General features: G+C 36.9%; 1 protein-coding gene across 1 annotated transcript in view; it reads left to right on the plus strand.

The window, feature by feature from the left end:
• Window positions 1-5,335: 5,335 nt before the first annotated feature.
• The window catches only part of STXBP4 (syntaxin binding protein 4), a 61,525-nt gene continuing 46,953 nt past the window's right edge, over window positions 5,336-19,907 (plus strand). The window contains exons 1-11 of the mRNA XM_010013799.1: window positions 5,336-5,403; window positions 8,273-8,346; window positions 8,529-8,624; window positions 9,565-9,634; window positions 10,425-10,499; window positions 12,719-12,804; window positions 13,502-13,631; window positions 14,169-14,301; window positions 16,353-16,459; window positions 16,845-17,028; window positions 18,056-18,134. Coding sequence (XP_010012101.1) covers window positions 5,336-5,403; window positions 8,273-8,346; window positions 8,529-8,624; window positions 9,565-9,634; window positions 10,425-10,499; window positions 12,719-12,804; window positions 13,502-13,631; window positions 14,169-14,301; window positions 16,353-16,459; window positions 16,845-17,028; window positions 18,056-18,134 — 1,102 coding nt within the window. The remainder of the gene's footprint in view (window positions 5,404-8,272; window positions 8,347-8,528; window positions 8,625-9,564; window positions 9,635-10,424; window positions 10,500-12,718; window positions 12,805-13,501; window positions 13,632-14,168; window positions 14,302-16,352; window positions 16,460-16,844; window positions 17,029-18,055; window positions 18,135-19,907) is intronic.

Genomic DNA, 19,907 nt, shown 5'->3' on the forward strand with positions numbered 1-19,907 from the left:
GGGCGGGAGTCTCCTCCGTGTTCAGGCTCCTCATCACTGAGCGTTGTCTGTAGAGAGACCTTGCTGCGGGTCTCAAAGGGAGAGGAGACTCCCTCCATCCCTTTGTCTTCCCGCGGGTCTCCCTCTTGGCGGGACACTGACACCGGTGTTTTTCCCTCTTTAATTTCACTTCTTTGTAGGGTGTAGGGATTTGTTTTTGTTTAGGCTCAGATATTGACACGCTGCAGTGATCGAGCCTGATTGCAAAGAGCAGCCACCGGAACGGGTGGTCCCTGCGCTGGAACAAACTTTGCTGTAGCAGTGCTTGAGTTTACTGCTTCAGGGCACTGTTGCTCTTCTCTTGTGCCGATTCCAGTAACGTGAATCATGCAGTGACTTTACAGGTCCTGATACCGCTTCATTTTCCATTTAGAGGTGTTAAATACTAGAATCATAAAGCCCAGAATGAAGCGATACTGTGTTGTCTCGTTTGTATTTAAATGGTGGGGTTTTCTGATCCTTTAGCAAGAGATGTGAAAACATTTACTGCAGGAAAACGTGTGCTATTATAAAGTGAATTTACCACTGTTTTTTCATGCAGAAATACAGCAAGCGTTGGCCAGTGCGTTTTTATGGAGGCTGGCACTGTGCGCCAAGGGAGGCTGTTGTAGTGCAGCCCAGGTTGTAGCATATCACTGGCGCCAGTAGCACCTGTGGCTGTTTTCTGCCTCTGTGTTGTTTGGAGAGTTCCTTGTCCTGCTTGTATCTTGTCTTAGGAGATGGTATCTTCTGTGATTGATGGCCGTGTCAGGGTTCATGAGGCTCATGAAGTTTTGCTACTGATGAAAAGGGATAATTTTGCATTAGCACTATGCAGTAATTTTTCAGATGGTTGTAGCTCAGCACATTTAGGGTTGTATTTCTCGCCATCTGTTGTATGCGCTAATAAAAACACAATGTGAATTACTGCTTTCTGCTGCAGTAGTGGTATGTAACCCCATTTTCCATGTGTTTTGGCCTCTGTCTTAACATACTTAAAGTGAGAATTCCATAGGCCTAAACACTAGACAGTAAGTTAAAAAAAGTGAGAAAACAAGACACACAAAACACCCAATCATGTTCAAAACAACATTCCCTCCTCAGGCAACCTTCCCTGGAAACAGATTGGTTTTGTCTTTAGCAGTTACGCTGCCTTATCCTGGAATTGTGATCTCAGTTATTTCATTTCTTAGAAGATTTTTCATCACATGGGCTTCAGGTTTTCCCTAATTCCAGTCTCATAAATCAGGATGTCAGATGTTTTGGTACAGTATACAGTGCAGTTTGAATTGTTACACTTCATTGCTGGAAATAGGATGCAGTTACCTGGTTTGTGATGAAAGTTCTCTTTTCCCACATGCTTTCAAAGAGGAATTGTCAGTGTCTGAAAATAAACAGTGCCATGTAAATTTCAAGAACTGGTTTCTCCTTTTTTACAGCAATGATTATCCTGGTTATGAGCCAGTGCTTCATGTATCAGAATCCTTCATTTTGAACCTTAATAAAAGTAGTGCACCTGAGAAGATGTCCGGTGCAGACCCCCTAACAAATACAGATGAAAAGTAAGTACTTTTATCCCCATGCACACAGGGGTGCCACTACTGGGTTGTAATCTGCAGTTTCATTAGTAGGATTTTGTTTTGATAAAATAGCTTTGATATTGAAACAGTCTGAAGCAACCTCTTAGCAAAGCTAATACCAGTGAATTTACACATAAAGGGAGGAAATAGCTCTGAAGCTTTTCATTAAGTTAATCAGCAGTTGGTTTGGACTGGATCTGTAGAGATAAAACCCCACATAGAAATTCCTTAATGCTTCTCCAGCTATGAAAACATATTTGGAAAGTATATAGCAAATGAGTCCCTCGTACACGTAGGGCACCTACAGCAACGTAAGACACTGCATGGAGTTTATGATAATGCGTTTCTTTTCCGAATGCTCTGTGCATGCTTTAGTATTTTGTATGTAGTGCTTTGGAACCACCTTGCTTTTTAGCAGTGCCATGGGATATTAAATGGTAATTATAGTAATTCTATAAACTGTAATATTATCCACTTAAAAGTTGGATCAGAGTTGAAATGGCAAACATGGATTCAGTGTGATTTAAAATCCTAACTCCAGACCCTTCCCAAACATCTGACTAACCATGCCAACACTGTCATCACAACCTTAACTAAAACCAAGCACAGACAGCTCATGCTGGACTATCATGTTTGCTGTGCTTGTGCAATAGAATCCAGCAAATGGTATTCAAAAGCTTTGTCAAACAATTCAGCATAGATTTTGAATTATGCCACCTCATAAATAACTTGGGTTGTTTTTTTTTTAAGCATCCACAAAATATTTAAAAGTCCATTTGATTTTTACTGGAAGCAAACACAGTGTCTGGTGGAAATGCAGGGGGGGTGATACAAAGATACATCTACAAAACAGCTGTGGCTTGCCGCACTCATGTGGAAGGTGCATTATATGAATAGTTGCTAGATCACTGAATTCCAAAGGCAGAAGAGACGCATGAAAGGTGCCTGTAACTGCACTTCAGCTACATAGTGATGGAAGACACTAATTTTCTGTACGTATTTATTTTCTGGGAGACAGTATCAATGCACAGTGCTTCAAGAATGCGCTTGGTTTTATGTTAATTGAGGTTTACCTAAACTTTAAATAATACCTTTCTTCTCTACACAAGGGGTTAGCCCCAAACCATTCAGGCTTTCCCGCAATTACAATGTTGCTCAAGCCTTTTTTCATGTTTAACAATTGCCATATAATGACATGTGTTTTCTTTTAATCTCTATGACCTAATCAGCAATATGTATTTTGCATAATGGTGGTTTTGGATAGATCAGCAGTGTTTGCTCACACTGTATGATACAGTGTTCTCTTGGCTGTGGTCCTTAGTACCATAACCCATTTAGGGTTAGTAAACCTGAAAGGCTACAGTTGCATGATTGACTTGTACAGGGGTTTTGTAAAAGGCATTTGTTATATTTACAACACAAAGATCTTGTGAATCGTGGCTCTGAAGATTCTGCAGATCTTTCTGTCATGTGCTGAATTCTCTTGTAATCTGTCTCAGTTGCTAAAGCATTACAAAACTTCCTTTGGGAAAGGCGAGTCATGATAGTGTTGGCAGATTAGAATAGTTTACTGGCTATTTGAAAGCAGATCCCAGTTTGTTTGCTGCATAAAATAACAAAAGATGTCTCTTGAAAATTTAGTCTTACTTACTGATACCAGATTTTAGGGAGTATTAAGTTGTTACAGTATTCCTAGATCTTTCTGGAAGTAAGAAATTTTTTGTGTTCCCCTGAGTATGTTCTTGAAAGGCAGAGAACTTGCAAGAGAATCAGTTATACCATTTTTCTATATAAGACCTTTAGAAACACCAAAGGCAGCACAGCAGCAGAAGTGTCAGGTAAAGAGGGATTGAAGCTTTGGGGGTGAGTTCAGGATGCACCATTTACATTGAAGAAGGGATGGAGGAGCAGTTGTTTGAACAAGTGATGTATCACTGAAAATAACCCTAATAAGAAGGGCTGGGAGCAATTAGCTTAATACTACTTTATATATGCTTAAATTGTTTGGAAGTTTGTCATGTCTGGTCTAATAAAACTAATTTTTTGCTGTTTAATAATGCAAAAGCATAGCCTGGAGCTGTACTTCTAATGGGAGGTGGGTGGTGGGTGGGTTTCTGTTGCAGAAAACATGTCTCTCAGAACAAGTTGTATTGGTCTGAGTGATTTGTTTTGTCAAATGTTCCTCATACTGATACCACCGATTGAATTCCTCTGGTGCCAAGACAATTTGTAGGAGAAAGGCAGTTGGTGTTTTGTGTTCTGTAACCAGGCCCAGAGCACGTCTAATTGATGTGATGCTTAGAATGTAAGTGGCTTTTCGTTCATCAGACTGTGATGCCAGCACAGTTAAACTAATGGAGAAAAGACTACGAAGGGCCAAGTTTTCTTCACTGGATGGACGTGTGCAATCCAAATGGAGCCCGTGGAGCTCTTCACATTTTGGGAACTAGGGAGGGTGCTTCATGTTCCCCACTTGCACCACCGCTCTGCTCCTTCACCTGTGGTGGGTCACTTTACCCTTCTTTACTTTGGGCGTACAGAGTGGACTGGCCTCTGTATATTTGAACACTATACAGCACATCAACTACAAATGAAAAGATCCTTCCTTGTAACCAATCCACAGTCACTGTAACTTTAAAACAGAAGAAAGTGCCTGAGCTCAGCGTGTGCATTCCTGGCATAGCTGAGCTGTCCTGCTGTGCAGCTCCAGACATTGACAGATGCTGTCTCATCACACGGTTACTCCCTTTCTACTGAAACAAAGCCCTTGGTGAAGACAGAACATTTGGTTTTATTTTTACACTGCAATCTTTGTAAGATCTTTGAAAGAGGGGGAGTAATGGGAGTGCATCTTATAAGGCAGGCATGGAAGGAAATAGCAGTTAACTGAGCTGATGTCAAGTGCTCAGAACTTCTGAAAGATACTCGTATCTCTGCAAGACCCAGCCTAAGATCAGAAGAGAGTCTTACATCTGGGAACAGTGGTATATATTTTACTTTTTCACCTGGCTTATTGTCAGTGTAATAATACAAATTCACCATTTCTATTTGATTTCATACCAAAAAAAAGTATCAGCTTTCATTTCTAGAGAAAATACAAAGTTCTGTGCTCTCTCTTGACTGTTGTATATTGCACTACTGAAAATCAAGCTAAAGCATAACACAAGTCAGTGCTGTGATTGAGAATGTAAAGTAATAGCATGATGGCATTTGTTTCATTAATGCTTTCAGTCTGTCTGCTTTACTGGCTTTCCCTTTTGTGTGTGGATGTACATAATCCAGTCTGCTAGGAAGATTGCTTTAGAAAGGTCATGAGTTACTGCTTTTGACCTTGTTTGGAGGGAGTGTCTAAATGAACTATTGGAAGCACATGAGAAAAAAAGTTTGCTTTAATTATTGCAGCTGCTTTCAGCTGCTAGATACAGACTCCATAATCACAGCTGTACCAAGTGCAAGTCAATTTTCTCTCCTTTGCATTTATCAGTCTCTAAAAATGCTACACATTTCCATTTTAAAGAGAGAAAAAGTAAACATTACCTTGATAGGTGAATTAGTCCATGTGACGCAGAGGGTTTCAGAGCAGATTAAGTAGGCAGAGACACTCGTCTGGAGCTCTATCTGTTTGGGGTTTTCTTTAGTAGCAGAAATTGTCCTGCATGCACCCTTTATCCGGCTGGATTGGAAACCTCGGGTGGATTTTAGTTGCTTTGTCACTGCCTTTGCTGCTGTGCTGAAGAATGTCCTTGCTCTCACCAGGAGATGAAGATGAACCAGAGCGTTTTGATGGTCTTTCTCTCTTATACTGGTATGCTTAACCATCAGGTTCTGACAGCGTTTTTCTGGTCTGTAATTGGGGGAAGTACAGTAAAGATAATTTAAAAGCTGTGTATTTTCTCAGCTTCTTTTCATTAGCAGATGGAGTTCATTAATTTAGATTTTTATGTGTCAAGTAGTACTTATTTTGTGAGGGAAGGGTATTATTCTTCCATTGATAAAACAGATATTTTGTTTGTGCACAAAAATGAATAAGTTTTCAGAAATAGAAATCACAAGAATATGCCGAGCTGTATATTCTGGTAAGTCTCTAGAAGATACAAAACTTAAAGCTGTGAACTTCCTTACGAATGCTGCAAAAAACTAATAGAAAAAAGTATAAAAGGTTTCATTTTAATTGCCTTTACTATACCATCTACATGAAATAATACTAACCTGGTCTATCAGCATTCCTGGACTTCTGTCAGAGCCTTGAGTTTAGTATTTTTTAGTGTTCCGGTTAAATTTTGTGGAGTCTTGCTTGTTTATTTCATGTGATGCCTCACGTTCTCCCTGTGTGCTAAACCCGTGCTTACAAGTGGTTTTGCCCAAGTTCTCAAGGAATGAGCAGTGACATCTGATTGTTTAATTTGAAAATCCATCTCTTAAATTATATGGGATTAAAAACTAACACCAGAAGCCAGCAAGATGCGGTACGCTAAACAAATTTGGGCACTTGGAGATCCTTGTCTCTACTTTTATGTGATAAAGTGATTTTAAACCGTGTGTATTGGAGGAATTTAATCTTTAGAGCATAAACACAATCTGAATGCTTTGTCAAGGTGTCTGGTTAAAGTGTTAGTTCTTTCTAATTGTAAGTGGCAAAATCATGACAGTTTCACTGTTTCAGGGATATCTATTTCCTCTCCATTGTGAATTAGTATTTGTATATTCTCTGTATCTTATGTTAGTTACAATGTGTCTTTTGAAAGTACTGCCTGTTACTTCTAGAAATGTACATCCTTTCTTACTGTGTTCTGTGCCTAGATTAGATCATATTTAACCATCATGTTATATGGTAGAATATAAATAGGTTCTGTGATTTCTGGTGGACGCTGAACTTTGAAGTCTGAGATGTGATCTTTTAAGACTCTACTGAAGTAAACTTCAGTGTGAGGTTGAAATAACAATTGTGTTTGCTTTATTTTAATAAAAGCTGCTAAGTGAGAACTGCCGAGAGCACAGCAGAGCAAGGAACAGAACAGAAGTAGCAAAAGGCAAGATAGAAAAACCCAGAATAATTGTCTATTTATTTTAAAGATCAGGATACCTTGTATAAGTTTTCAAAAACGGATACAAATCAGGACAGGCACTTAAAGAACATGACTAGTATGTTATCTGTTAGCTTCAAAACAGTATAGGTTTGTGGAATAATTGAAGTGACAGTACTAGGAAGTAATTCAAAATACTCTGCTGTTGTAATTCAAAATATTTCTACTGTTGTAGAAGTAATCATATCAACAAAGTTCTGTTAGGGAAATAGCAGATTTAAGGGTTTATATCTTTCAGATTGTAATTAAGTAAAAGCAGTTTGATTCACTTTTAGCCATAGAAAGTGTGCCTTATGCCTGTCACATAGGGGCAAGGTCATGTGCAGTCTTGTCAGTGCCTGAATACACTATCTGGGTCTCATCAGTTCTTGTTAGCCTGTGAAACAAACACTTCAAGAAATGCTGCAGTGAAGGTTGATGTTTGAAGCACAAGCTTCCTGTTTCTGTGTTTCTAAAGATGAATTATTAGGTCTGTTCTTACGGCCAGCCTTCCTAAAGCAAGGACTAATTTTGCAAATACTTGGGAATTTAAGGTAGTGGAACAAATTACTGCTTTTCAGAGCAAGTGCTTATCCCTTAATAAAAAGCTCATCCAGTTTTCTTATACAAACCCAAAAAGAATTATGTATGTTCTTTAGAAGCTGGATCTCTTGCCTGGTGTTAGAATTTAGGAACATTTGGACCTTCTGGAATTCTCTTTTCCCTCTGACATGGCACTGTTTAATGGCATGTACTCTGGGTTTGCAGAAATCCCCACTTTCAGGCATGGAGTTCAGGCTGTGTGCTGGATTTGGTAACATGGGAGGATTTGGGTCACTATGTCCTCCACTTTGATCTTCTTTTCCCTCTGCTAATGATTTCTAGTTGTTCCATTTCACTTCAACATCATGCTCTAGAAAATGCAACTCACTACCTAATATAGACCAATATGTAGGTCAAAGCAGAGAAACCCAAGTGATGCTTCTGCTTTTTTCTTGAAGGGTTCTGGTGAGTCTTCTCCAAAAATGGTACTATGAGAGGACAAAGGTGCCGGATAAAATATACAATTGGATTATTTAATAATAATTCAACTAAATTAAAATAAAAACTGGTGATGGGTAACCTGGATTTATAGGAATTCTTACCTCTTTGCAATCTCAGAGCAGTATGCTGATCATGTCTGATGGAACTGTAAGTGTAGGTTTCAAAACTCTTAATTCTTCAGCATTATCAACCACCTCTGAAATACTTGTTTGCCTTTAGACAATTTCACCACAAAATTATATGTTAAATATCTTAGAAAACATTTTTTTATACACTGGCCTCACTGGTTTTCTTTTAATATTCATTACCTGATCTAAGACATTATGATACAGGTTTTTTTGCCCAAAGGCTAAGATGATCCAGGTTGTGGGATTTTGTTTCTATGTAATTGTAATCCTCTTATTATAAAGAAAGTGGAATTCATAATTCGACCTGAAATGCTTTGGAGGAAGAGGAGTACATCTACTTCATTTTGCCTTGCCATCTTATATTTGCTATGGGGAGATTGATTCGCACTGGGGAAGGGGTGGCACAGAGGGATTTAATGGTTTTTATTTTATTCCTTAGGACTATTATGGGCCCTCATGGAATCAATCGAGCTGTGCATCGCATTTCTTTTTCTGACTGTCAAAATGGATTAGGTAATGACATTCTGTTGATTCAGAGTAAACCAATGTAAGAGCACCTGGCGAGGTTTTCCAGTTCACACTGTCATCAGTACCAATTTCATCTGTCTGGCTTTTATGGATTTGACTGTAAATCCATTCAGCACAGTAGGTGGAATAACTTGATTTCTTGCTTGTTTCATTTGTTTCTTCTGCAGGAGTTAAAATTATTGGTGGTTATCGGGCACAAACAGCAGAAGATTATGGGATTTTCATAAAGAGAATTCTACCTGGAGGAGTTGCTGCTGTAGATAGTAAGTAATCTTAAAGGTCTTGTTACAAGCATGCTGCATATAAAAAGCTGTCAAAAGAAGTCTTTGTTTTACTTTGTGGATAAGGGTATTTAAACTATGGTTTAGTGAGGGCTTATAGTGCTGGGCTTACTTTAAAATGGAGAAACAGAATTTGGACCCTTCATGGGAAAAGATTTCAATACTGTCAGTTCTTGTAAATGTGTTCAGATCTAGAGTTGGCTGGTGTGAAAGCAATTGGCAAACTCACCACTGCTAAATGAGCATTTTGATTCTGGCTTTTTAATTCCAAAGGGATAAGAGCAGTTTTTCTTATATAAAACTGGTTTATAGAAGTAGTATTTTTTTATAAGTTCTGCTTATTTATTTTTCAATGGTGGTTAAGATGTTCAGTGTGGAAAGAAGAAATTATACCAGGCAGAGTTTGCAGTAATGAAGTTACTAATACAGAATGTACTTCTGTCCTAGGTCTGTATATGGGTGTTTCGAGATTCCATCTGGCCTTGTGCAGAGTGATCATTTAAAATAATCTAAATCTACTTCAAAAGTAATAGTTTCTAAACTTGTGATTTGCAGAAGGTTAAAATTAGAATTGGTTTTAAAAAAATCTTGTAGATGTCTTCATGGATGTATAAAATGTTAATGCATCCATATGTGGTAACTTAGATGTATGTTAAGCAGTGAAATATAAATTCTGGTTCCAAAAATATTTACTATGTGTAAATAATACAAAGAGCTAAATAACATTTATATATATAGATTAATTAGGATCAGAACCTGATCTGCTATAAGTAATAAGGTTGTACATTGTACAGTAGATGTGACATTGTTTATTGCATTAGGTCACATAAAAATTGAAAGGAAGTCCCTGTTTTATTACTGTCATATAATATGTTCACCATTTTCCTGTTGATTCATGCATTACTGTTGATTTCATTACAAGGCCGTTTGCTCACTGGTGATCTGATTTTGGACGTCAATGGAGAAAACTTAATGGGAGTAACCAATGAAAGGTATGTTTGTTCTGATTATTAAATGGTTTTTTGGAGCTTGCAATGTTATATGCGGATTTTTTTGGCCATTATTGACCACTGATTTCACAGAGCACACGGAGTTCCTTGGAGTTCAACTGGCAATTAATTTATCGTATAAATCTAATTCAGCAAAACCATCATGGAGAAGAGACAGGGCTTTATAAGTTTTTATAATGACAGAAGAAGCTAGTTTCTATTGATGTAGATATAGCATGTATGTGAAAATAGCATTAAAATATATTAATCTATTAAAATATTTTTATAACTATCTGTTGGTTCAATACTGGTGAATGTGAATGATGCAGCTAACAAGTATCATTGTTAGTAATGAAGGAGGAACTGTTTAGAAGAATCTGTTGGGTGGTTTTTGCAGCTGGATCACCAAGGATCAGCACAGCTTGGCTGAAGACATAGATAAAAAATTCAAAGAGAAATTACAGTATATATTGCTGACGAAAGTACCTGAGCAGAAGTTCTCCTCTGGTGCAGGCTGTTAATCCTGAAGGAATTCTGGGAAGGCAGTAGGATGGAAACAAAAGGGAAGGGGAAGAGAGAGCAATCCCTGTTTACTCCTGGCACAGACTCACCACAGTTCTCCAATGCTTAATTTGGGCTATGCTGCTGGCAGGCATTTTTCTCTGTATCTGGCAGCGAAAATGATAGCTACACTAAAAGTTTGTCCATTCTCTTGCTTTTTTAGCATTACTCACCATGTACTTCTTGCCAGCACCCTGGTGTATTTATTTGGCTGTTTTTGCCCCCTTTCTAGGGCTGTTGACATCTTGCGAACAGCATCCGCATCTAACCACATGTCTCTGCTAGTTGCTAGAGATGAAGAAGCAAAGTAAGAGAAAATAAAACATTGCTTTAACCTCAAAACTAATGAAAAGCCAAAGCTACATCTAAGGTTGGGGGGGGGTGTGTGTGTGTTTTAAGCTTGCTTGTGTTTTTCTTTCAGATTAGTTTAATCACAAAATTGCACCATATGTCACATTTTTCTGTGTATAGTATTTGATACCAATTCATTCTGAGACCATTTGCATCAATTAAAGTAGGAAGCTCAGGCCACTTTCAGTTTAATGAAGAGGACTGAAATGTTATGTTACCAGCTAATGCCATTAAAAATCATTTGCTGTGATAATTCTTATTAATACTTCTCACAAAGAATCGAGGAATCTGTTAGACCTACAGTGCTACAAGACTGCATGATTTAAGCTGGTCTTGCCTCCTGAAAAAAAACAGATTTGGGCATTATTTCACCCCAGAAGTTTGCTTTTCAATCTTTCATGAGCCTTTGAATTAGTTTGGATAAGTAGGTTAAACTGTTCAGTGTAGCAGGTAGTCTAAAATACATCCGTTGTAAAGACATTTATGTTAAATATTGCTGTAATCTTGCCCTTTAAAGTTAAGCATATAAAGCAATATTAGCAGAGAATCATCGGAAATGGCAGGATCCAGGTCTCTATCCCCTCAAATCTCTGGAGGAGATGGCTGTTATGTAACTACATTTGATAATCATTGCAAGAGTACCTGCTGTTATTTGCCTTTCCTGGGATGTTCCATTTACAGAGTAATCTCTCCATAAAGGAATTTTCTCTAAATTCCTTTAGCCTTTTGCCCAATTTAAGCTTCCTCTTTCTGCGCTTGTATATTTTGTATTTGCCAGACATTTAAATCGCTCTGTAACCTCTGACCTCTCCTTTTTTTTCAGACTGCCTAGATATATGCGAGGTCCACTCTTAATCTGCTTTGATCTCGAGCATAGTGACCTAGTTCCTCCAAAGTCCTTCAATAATTAAAATCCCTCAGTCCTTTTCCTGCTCTGGTCTATGCCCAATGGCCTGTGCAGAATATAACACTACAGACAGTCCTTGCTCAGACACCTGTGGATTAATTTCTTGTGACTGTACATTCCTGTGCTAAAAGCTTGTTTGAGTTACACTCGGCTGTGTTTATGGGTATTCCCTGCCTCTGGCATTAGTTTAGTAACTTTTGTCATTAATGCATACAGCAGATATCAGCAACCTTCTGCGACCACTGGAATTACTTGGGAATTACATTCCTAGCAATTCATTAATTTATATTCTCTCTCTAATTCTGCAATATTAATTTGCTGATGTTTCTGGCTCCCATCATTCTTTATTATGTTTTTTTTTCCCTAATCTATTATCACTGAGGTAATCATAGCTCAGATTATAAACTCTTTTAAATTAGGCTGCCCCCAGATTAATCAAGAGGTTTTGTTTTCTCTTTAATGCATGTGGTACAGGATGCACATCTTTGCCACTGTTTTGCCAGTTTGTTACAATATGATTGGTTTCTGCAAACTTCTCCTTTTGCACCTTATTACTTTATTACTATTTTTTCATCAGTGCCTCTGACCAGGAATTACCCTTCATCAGCTGAGGATTTAAAAACAGGTTTCATAATGAAAAAGATAAGCAAAGCCCAAGCACACACAGTATTTAATATGGAATGATATCTACCTCAGACTGCATATTTCTGAGACAGCTAAATAGAAGTTAAGAATTTGCATCTGTTTTATTCCTTCTTGAATAACTAATGGACATATTTTTTATCCTCTTTTTTTTTTTTTTTTTTTTAAGTGCCACATCTTTATTTCCCAGCCTCTGCTGGGTTCTTGTTCAGTATAGTTAAACTAAAAGCATTCTTTAAACATATCCTGATGCTATAGGTATATTACTCAATTCTAATAGCAATAACTTGTTTTGGACCTAAGTAATACCACTGTCTTACTATCTGTTGTTGACTTGAACTGCATGTCTTTAAAGTTTTGAAATTCAGGGTAAGGAGAGGTAATAATGAAGCTTTTCTACCAACAGTCCATTTCATTCGCAGTCTACTGCTATTCCGCCCTTATCCTTCTCTATTACACCAACATTTTCTTGGATGTTATGAATGTTTGACGGGGCTTTCCTCTTTCAGTTAGGGTTGAGCAGCCTTCTCTGAGGAAGGGTGACAATAGAAACTGTAGCAGGTTTCAAAGGGTGCATTTAAACTTAATGCCAAATCCTGATGAAGAGGATCTTTTTATTGCCACAGGAAAGAATTTCTTGACCTGATGGATAAGTACGGCTCTCACAGTGACATCAACTCAGCCAGAAGTTCTCCAACACAACCATTATGTGGTGAGCAATTGCTTCCTAACCTGACATAATCCTGTAGGACAGTAGTGCTGCTTTGGTGGAGTAGAAACCTGCACTTAAAACTCATTTCATTTGGGGGAGGATATGTTGGAGGAAGTGACTGAAAATCAGGCAAAACACACATGTTTATTTAGACTTTAACATTTAGTTTGTACTCTAAACATGCACCTTGTGGGGTTTGTGCGTCAGTTTCCTCAACTCTTAAACTAAATATACTACCACCTACTTTCAACAAGTTTAATTAATGAACAGTGTGAAAAGTATTTCGTATTTGTAGATTTAAAAGTACTAATAAAAATTGGAGCTAGGATACCCTAAATTCCTGATAATGCCTAATTAGGATGCCTTTGTATAGCATGACTTTCAGCATCTATATATATAGCATGAGTGATTGCTCTTTAGAGAAGTCAGTTGAGATTTATTTAATTGCTTTTACACCCAGTTTGAAAAACCCATCAGTTGCTGTGTTTTAAAGCGTTATCCCTGGAACCCTGCGTGATTCACAATTCTTAAGCTGTTTAGATGTAAGCTTTTGCTTGGTTGTCTGATACAGTTTGTGTTTCCTAACACAAAAATAGTCTTACTGAGCTTCCTTACATGAGTTGAAATTTTGTTCTTTTCCCAAATGTGTGCTTTATTTCTTTTTTTCATTATTTCTCTTTTTTTTTTTTTTTTTAAGCAAAATCTAATGACAGCCCTTCTTCTGGGTCGTCCTCAAGGCCACAGAGCCCTCAGTTGCATCCAAAGGATAATGTCACCACCAGCAGCAGAAATAATTCTGGCCCAGCACCATTCCCAAAGCTTGCAAAGTAATTTCCAAAACTGACTGTAACTCTCTTGTGTGAGCTGTAGAAAATGTTGTATTTGGCTGGTCAGGAAAAGTTTGGGTTGAGCACTAAGTATTCAATTTTACTTATTTATTAAATCCTGTGACTTGAAATACCATTGATACTGCAAAATTTCAGTTTTTTTAAGTTATTATTCTCATCGATTGCTCTAGAAGTAGATTAATCAGGTTTATTTTTTACTTCTAATGAATTAATTCTTCTGGTGTGTGTGCACCCACACAGTCCCATAAGCTTTGGGTACATACAGTAGAGAGGAGCTTTTAGCCTTGTAAAATAGTGTATCAGTTCCTTCTGTAATTGCCAGAAGTTACGCCTGAAGTTGTTGATTTTGTAGTAAATAGGCAGTGTAATGTTTGAACATTGAGATTATGGCCACTATTTGTATTTGTTGCTGTAATACATATTTGTGAAATCAATAAGATAAATTTACTACATCACTTGACTCTGTATTGAGTATATGGTTCTGTGAAGTAATTCTGCTTTTCTTTCTCTTTGTAGCGATAGTGCATTTCAGATGATCTCCGTTTGCAAGGGAACAAGCCTAGGTTTGAATATTGTAGGAGGAATTAACAGAAATGAAGGGCCTTTGGTATATATTCAAGAAATTATCCCTGGTGGTGATTGTCATAAGGTAAAGACCCTTTTTTCCTTCCCTCCCCTTCAGTCACATGTATTTTTGCCTTCATTTAGTATCTGCGTCAGTGTTTTTTATGTATGCAGATATATTTTAAATACAAAATTTGTGTTGCTCTTTGCTTTCTCTTTAAACAGAATTATCTCATTTCAAATGTATCATGGTTACCTGGCCATGAAAATTATTCATGAGTTCGTTTGAGGCAAACGAGGATCTTATTCCCCAGTTTACATATGAGAAAGTGAGAAACCAACCTCTATAAGAGGTTGCATGATGCAAAGTAAATCAGCAAGGATGGGACAAAGCTACAGACTGCATCTCTCCTTTCATTTTTTGGTAGTCAAAAGTCAGTTTTCCCTCAGACTTCACTTAGCTGGATCCTTGCAGTTGGAAAGCTTTATGTAGGCAAATCAGGAAACAAATAGGACAGACTGATAAAATGTATGAATCAGTCCCTATTATTTTTCATTTATGACAAGTGCAGTATGTAAATCAAGAGGGCTTGTCAGTTTTGATAAACAAATAGTTGTTTGTTTCAAGTACATACAACTGTTTATCCAAGTGTCTCCTTTTGCATCCTGAGTTGTTATGGTTATTTGATGTGTAGATAACCAGGTTTTGCCTCTTGCCAAGCAAGAAGGTGTGAATTAAATTCACAGGCAATGAGTTTTGCCCCAAAAGAGTCTATAACTATTTGTGGCTGCACTTAGGTTAATCCTAAAATGCCAAGGTGGAAGGAAAAGGTGCAATGTTTCTTCAGACGTTTAGTAGATAAATGGTGGTCATTCTTCTTTTCTTCTATTGTGTTGTAGTCTCTAAAATATGTTTTCTGATTGTAAATATATAATTTAAAGCCTACTGCTCATAATGAATAGACAGACACTAATTTGCAGTAGGTTCTAATATTAGCAGGAGTAGAGGTAATTTCCCAATCCAGGTTATTTTGTTTGACAAACCCAAGTAGAAGGCGTATTTTCAATGTGTGCCACATGAGGGCAGCATTGAAATGGATATATTTTAATAGGCTGGATGCAAGTGCAATAAAAGATCTACAACATTTTCTTTAATCAAAACCAAAACACTAAGTGACAGAAAAAAACATAGTAAAGTGCTGCCATAGGTTTGAAATAACACAGCTGAAATCCTGGTAAGCGGGTATTAAATATGTAAAGGTATAGTGGTCTTGGAAAGGTATTTTACTTATTTCATATGTGTTATCTTCTGTGCACAGTTTGTATCATATGGTCAGATTGATTCTGTGATTAATTTCTCAGAAGATGAAGAACACAGACAGGTTATATTTAATTTATTTTCTTAGCCAAATGTCCTAACTAACTCTGTAACCACAGGTGAATTACATGAATTTTCAGTTAACTTATTGATGCCTCTTTTAAAATGTAAGTAAAGAAAGCTTTATCATAGTGAGAAATCTAGCCTTGTGTGTTTAAAGTCTTGTCTTACAGTTTCTAAGAGAGAAATGTGATATGTTCCTGTCTTGTAAAATGTTTGCAATGAATTTAGCAGAAGCACAAAGATAATATTGTTTCTATTGCATTTTTGACTGGTGAATTTCTAATAGACTAATCTGGTTTTCTCATGAGGATGAATATGGCTGGTCAGTGCCTGAAGAGTCCCATGTATAGCCAAGAACATTTGGTTTTGAAATACAAATTAATCCAGCTCACAGCTGAATGAATTAGTAAAGAACCTTCCCATAGTCAGATGGGTTAGTACTCCTTGCTGGAAAAATTACTATCTGTGGTTGGTTTATTTAACAAAAATACGTCTCTGGGTCCAAATTTCTTCTTTACACAATATCTGAGATCCATTCTGTCTGATGAAGCTTTTCTAATTACTGCTATCCTGGTGATTAAATGATCATTTGATCTGTTTATTTCTGGAAGATTGGCAGGCAAAACATGTATCTGTACTTGGTATTTTTTGTCTTCACCAATCCAGAGGAATATGTTGAAGTGCTGTGATTGTGTAGTTCTTTCTATACTGTTAATATAAATGTTGTGGGTTTGCTTTTTTATTTGTTATGTTAGGATGGACGATTGAAGCCTGGAGATCAACTTGTATCCATAAACAAGGAGTCAATGATTGGTGTCTCCTATGAAGAGGCAAAAAGTATAATCAACAGAACAAAGATGAGGTATCTGGTAACCCTCCAAAATGGTTATTATATGACATTTATGATCGGATTTATATGAAGTATCTTCTTACGTGTACTCAGAGAAAATGCAAGGGATATTGAATGTTTTAAATACTCAATTGCAATATTATTTCCTAGAAAAAGATGCAAATGCATCTTTTAGACTTTTATTATTACGATACTTTCGTTCCTTTAGAAAGAAAAAACAAAACCCAAACCCACAGTATTTGCCTTTTTAACGATGAGGAATAGAACATCCTTTTAGAATAATAAGTGAATAAAATCACAAATGGTGTTTGTGAAAACATGATTTTTGCAAGAGTAGTGTGGAATCTTGCCAACAGGACAGTGCAAAATATGTTGAAACTTTTTTGTTTAATTTTAGGTCTGAAAGTTTTTGGGAGATAGCTTTTATCAGGCAAAAAAATATTCCCAGTTATTTAGAGAGTCTGCAACGTCCCTCCAGCCTTTTAACATCATCTATAGCGTATGGAGACCAGCAGGGTGCAGTACTTAGTTCTCTTGCATCTCCTAATGGGAAGCTTGTTCCAACATTCATTCCAAATGCTGTGAGTATACTTACTACTCCTCTTAGTATAAAGTGAGCAAATGGTTGTTTTTCCTAACTTCATTGGAATTTCAGTATAGGGTTATTTTAATTCTGTTTCCATTCTACTAAGAAAATGACTGTCTCTTTTTCCTGGCAGTCATCAAGACTTTTCCAGAAAACATGTTGCGTATCAGTAGAGTAAAATACGCTGATGAGAGGATTTAGAATATTAGTTGACTTATAGTAAGACAACAAATCAAATAAAATAAGCATCAGCTGTGTCTTGAGATGCAAAGTTGTTCTCCCTTTGGAGGAGTAAAGTTTTAGAATTAGGTGTATATATAGTTATATATTTCAGAGATAAAGTACTCTCTGATCGCTTCGTATATGCGAGTACAATACGAGCTCACAAGTTACACTTCCTCTGTGATTTTTTACTTAAAAATCAGAGTCCTAGAAGAACATGGAGTTTATGCCCTTTCTTTTGGCTAAGCAACAATTGCTTTAATTCATACAGCTCGCTATTAGTGTGAGCTAATAATGTGGACTATAAGAAATGAGATTTAAAAACTATTATTTCAATAAAAAAATATAATTCAACTTATTGCAATTTTAAAACTAAACAAAGTCTTGTCTTTGAACAAGAAAGAATAAATGCTTCATGTCAAACACATAGTCAAGGCAGGTGATTCTCACTTGTTCTTACATTTGTACTTAAAATTCTTGCCCATTTTTCTTTCCTGTTTGAGATATAAACATGGAAGCAGGTTGCCTACAGAGACTGTGCTGTCTTAAGCTGTGAAGATACTCAAAACCAAACTAAGGTTTTGATAAGCCCTGATCTAACTATATTGAACAGCATTACTTCTCACCTCCCAACCTCCCTATGCGTTCCATTTTCTCCTACGGCTGTTTTGATCTATCCAGCCCTATTTCTCCCCAAGTCTTCTTTTCTCTCCCTCTCATTTACATTAATGTGTATTTCTAGTTTGGCTTGTGATCTGCTTTAGAAATGGTATTACATGACTTTTGCTTTTCTTTCATAGATGGAAACTGGAGGCAAGACGGGAGAGCATTCTCCAGTTACTTCTCTAGACAGCAATCCTACTGATGTGTCTGCCACTGGTAAAGGCTGATTTAATTCCTTGCCACCCTTTTTTTTTCTTCAGTAACTGCCACAGAGAAAATAGTACAGAGTGAGACTCGATAGTCTTTAAAAAAAGGAATATTGCACTGATTTTATAGTACTAAATAAAGGACCAAGATCAATGGTTTGTTTAGCAGCTTCTGTCAAATATAACTTACATTGTCTTTAACAAACAGCTGAAACCAAATGAGTGATCACAACGTTTGCTATACAGCAGTAATGATAATAGACTCAGTAGAAACCAGATAATGAAGACTCACATATAGATCAAGATTAGGTTACCATAGAAACTGTGCTTTCTTGATCTGATGAGATTCTGTGGATGTATACTGCTTGTGGTGTTCTTTTTTCAGGGCTGCATACTGGAAGGATAGAAATAACACGCAGACCGTTCTTCAATTAATAACAAATAGAATACATATGTGTGTGTTCATATTTAAGAGTCATGACATTCAAACAAAGACAATAGTCACTTTGCTTATATATTTGAAAAAATCCCAAACCCAACACTAAGGAGAAATAGAGGTTGTAGAAACTGGTCAGAACCAAATCTAAGCTGAACACTTGTAATTCCTTTGGGGAACAAATGTGTTGTATTTATAAACAGTGAAAATGCTGTAGTTGGATATAATAATGAGTCTCAATTGATACAGTAATAGAACTGATTCTGTTCTGTATGTCTGTATAAAGACCTCAACTCTATTATTTTACTTCAGGCAGTAGTTTGTAAGCATAACCTGTGTTTCTCAACTTGATGTCTAATATACAGAGACGAGGAAGGACAAACATACAGGATCTGACAGATTCTAGATGTTATTTAAATTTTAACTATTTATCATGTCACTTATTAGATCTCCTAATTTAAAAGGAAACAGTCTCCATATTGCACATCTGAGCAGTTGGCTTCCTTCCTTGAAGGGTGAGCTGACGGGATGTGAACTTTTAAAACTGGAAAGGTTGTAGTGTTGAATCCATCTGGAGTTTAATGATCACACTTTTTTTTCATATCGATCATGAAAAACACCACAACTAAATCAGAGAAACAAGACAAAAGGCTATTTTTTAATGTATTCAGAATATGAGACTCTTGCTTAATATAATGCAATACACAGAAGCATCACTGTTGCTTAACAAGACCAAGAAGGCCACAGTTCTTTAACATACCTGAACAACTTATCTAGTAGAGTGGAAAGCAGAAATACTGCAGCTCCAGTTTGTGCTGTTTCTTGTCATTTTAAATTTTAGTCTTACTGAATAGCACATCCTTATGTGCTCTCTCGTGCTGCCCGTCTTCAAGGCTTAACTTTCAGAGATAACCTTGAAAAATCGGAGTAGCTCTTAGGTGATTTTTTCTTAATAATGTAAGAAAAATCAGTGTAGTTTTAAGAAATTCTTGCACAAACTCATACACAAAGCTGTTTCATTCTGAGCTGAAAGGACGTGTGCCAATTCGGCTGAGGTTCTAGCCCACTGTCTTCAGAATTTAATATAGCATGTGAGAGGTGTTGGTGTCAGATTTTCAAGATGTTTTGGTTTATGCTTTTGGCAAAGAAAGAGAATGTAAATTACTTTGAGCTTGGAAACAGATAGCTGTGAAAGTGGGAAAAAATTCTGTGAGATTCCTTCTGTTCCCTCAGAGAGAATCTCAAACTGCAAGAGCCTTTAGTTTTCAAATGCTGGGGTTTTTTCAGTACCACTCTGGTCCATTAATGAAATAATTAAAAGTTAGATTTATAAATAATGAATGAAAA

The sequence above is a fragment of the Nestor notabilis genome, unplaced genomic scaffold (genome assembly GCF_000696875.1).
Source record: "Nestor notabilis isolate BGI_N333 unplaced genomic scaffold, ASM69687v1 scaffold11294, whole genome shotgun sequence".
Taxonomy (NCBI): Eukaryota; Metazoa; Chordata; class Aves; order Psittaciformes; family Psittacidae; genus Nestor; species Nestor notabilis.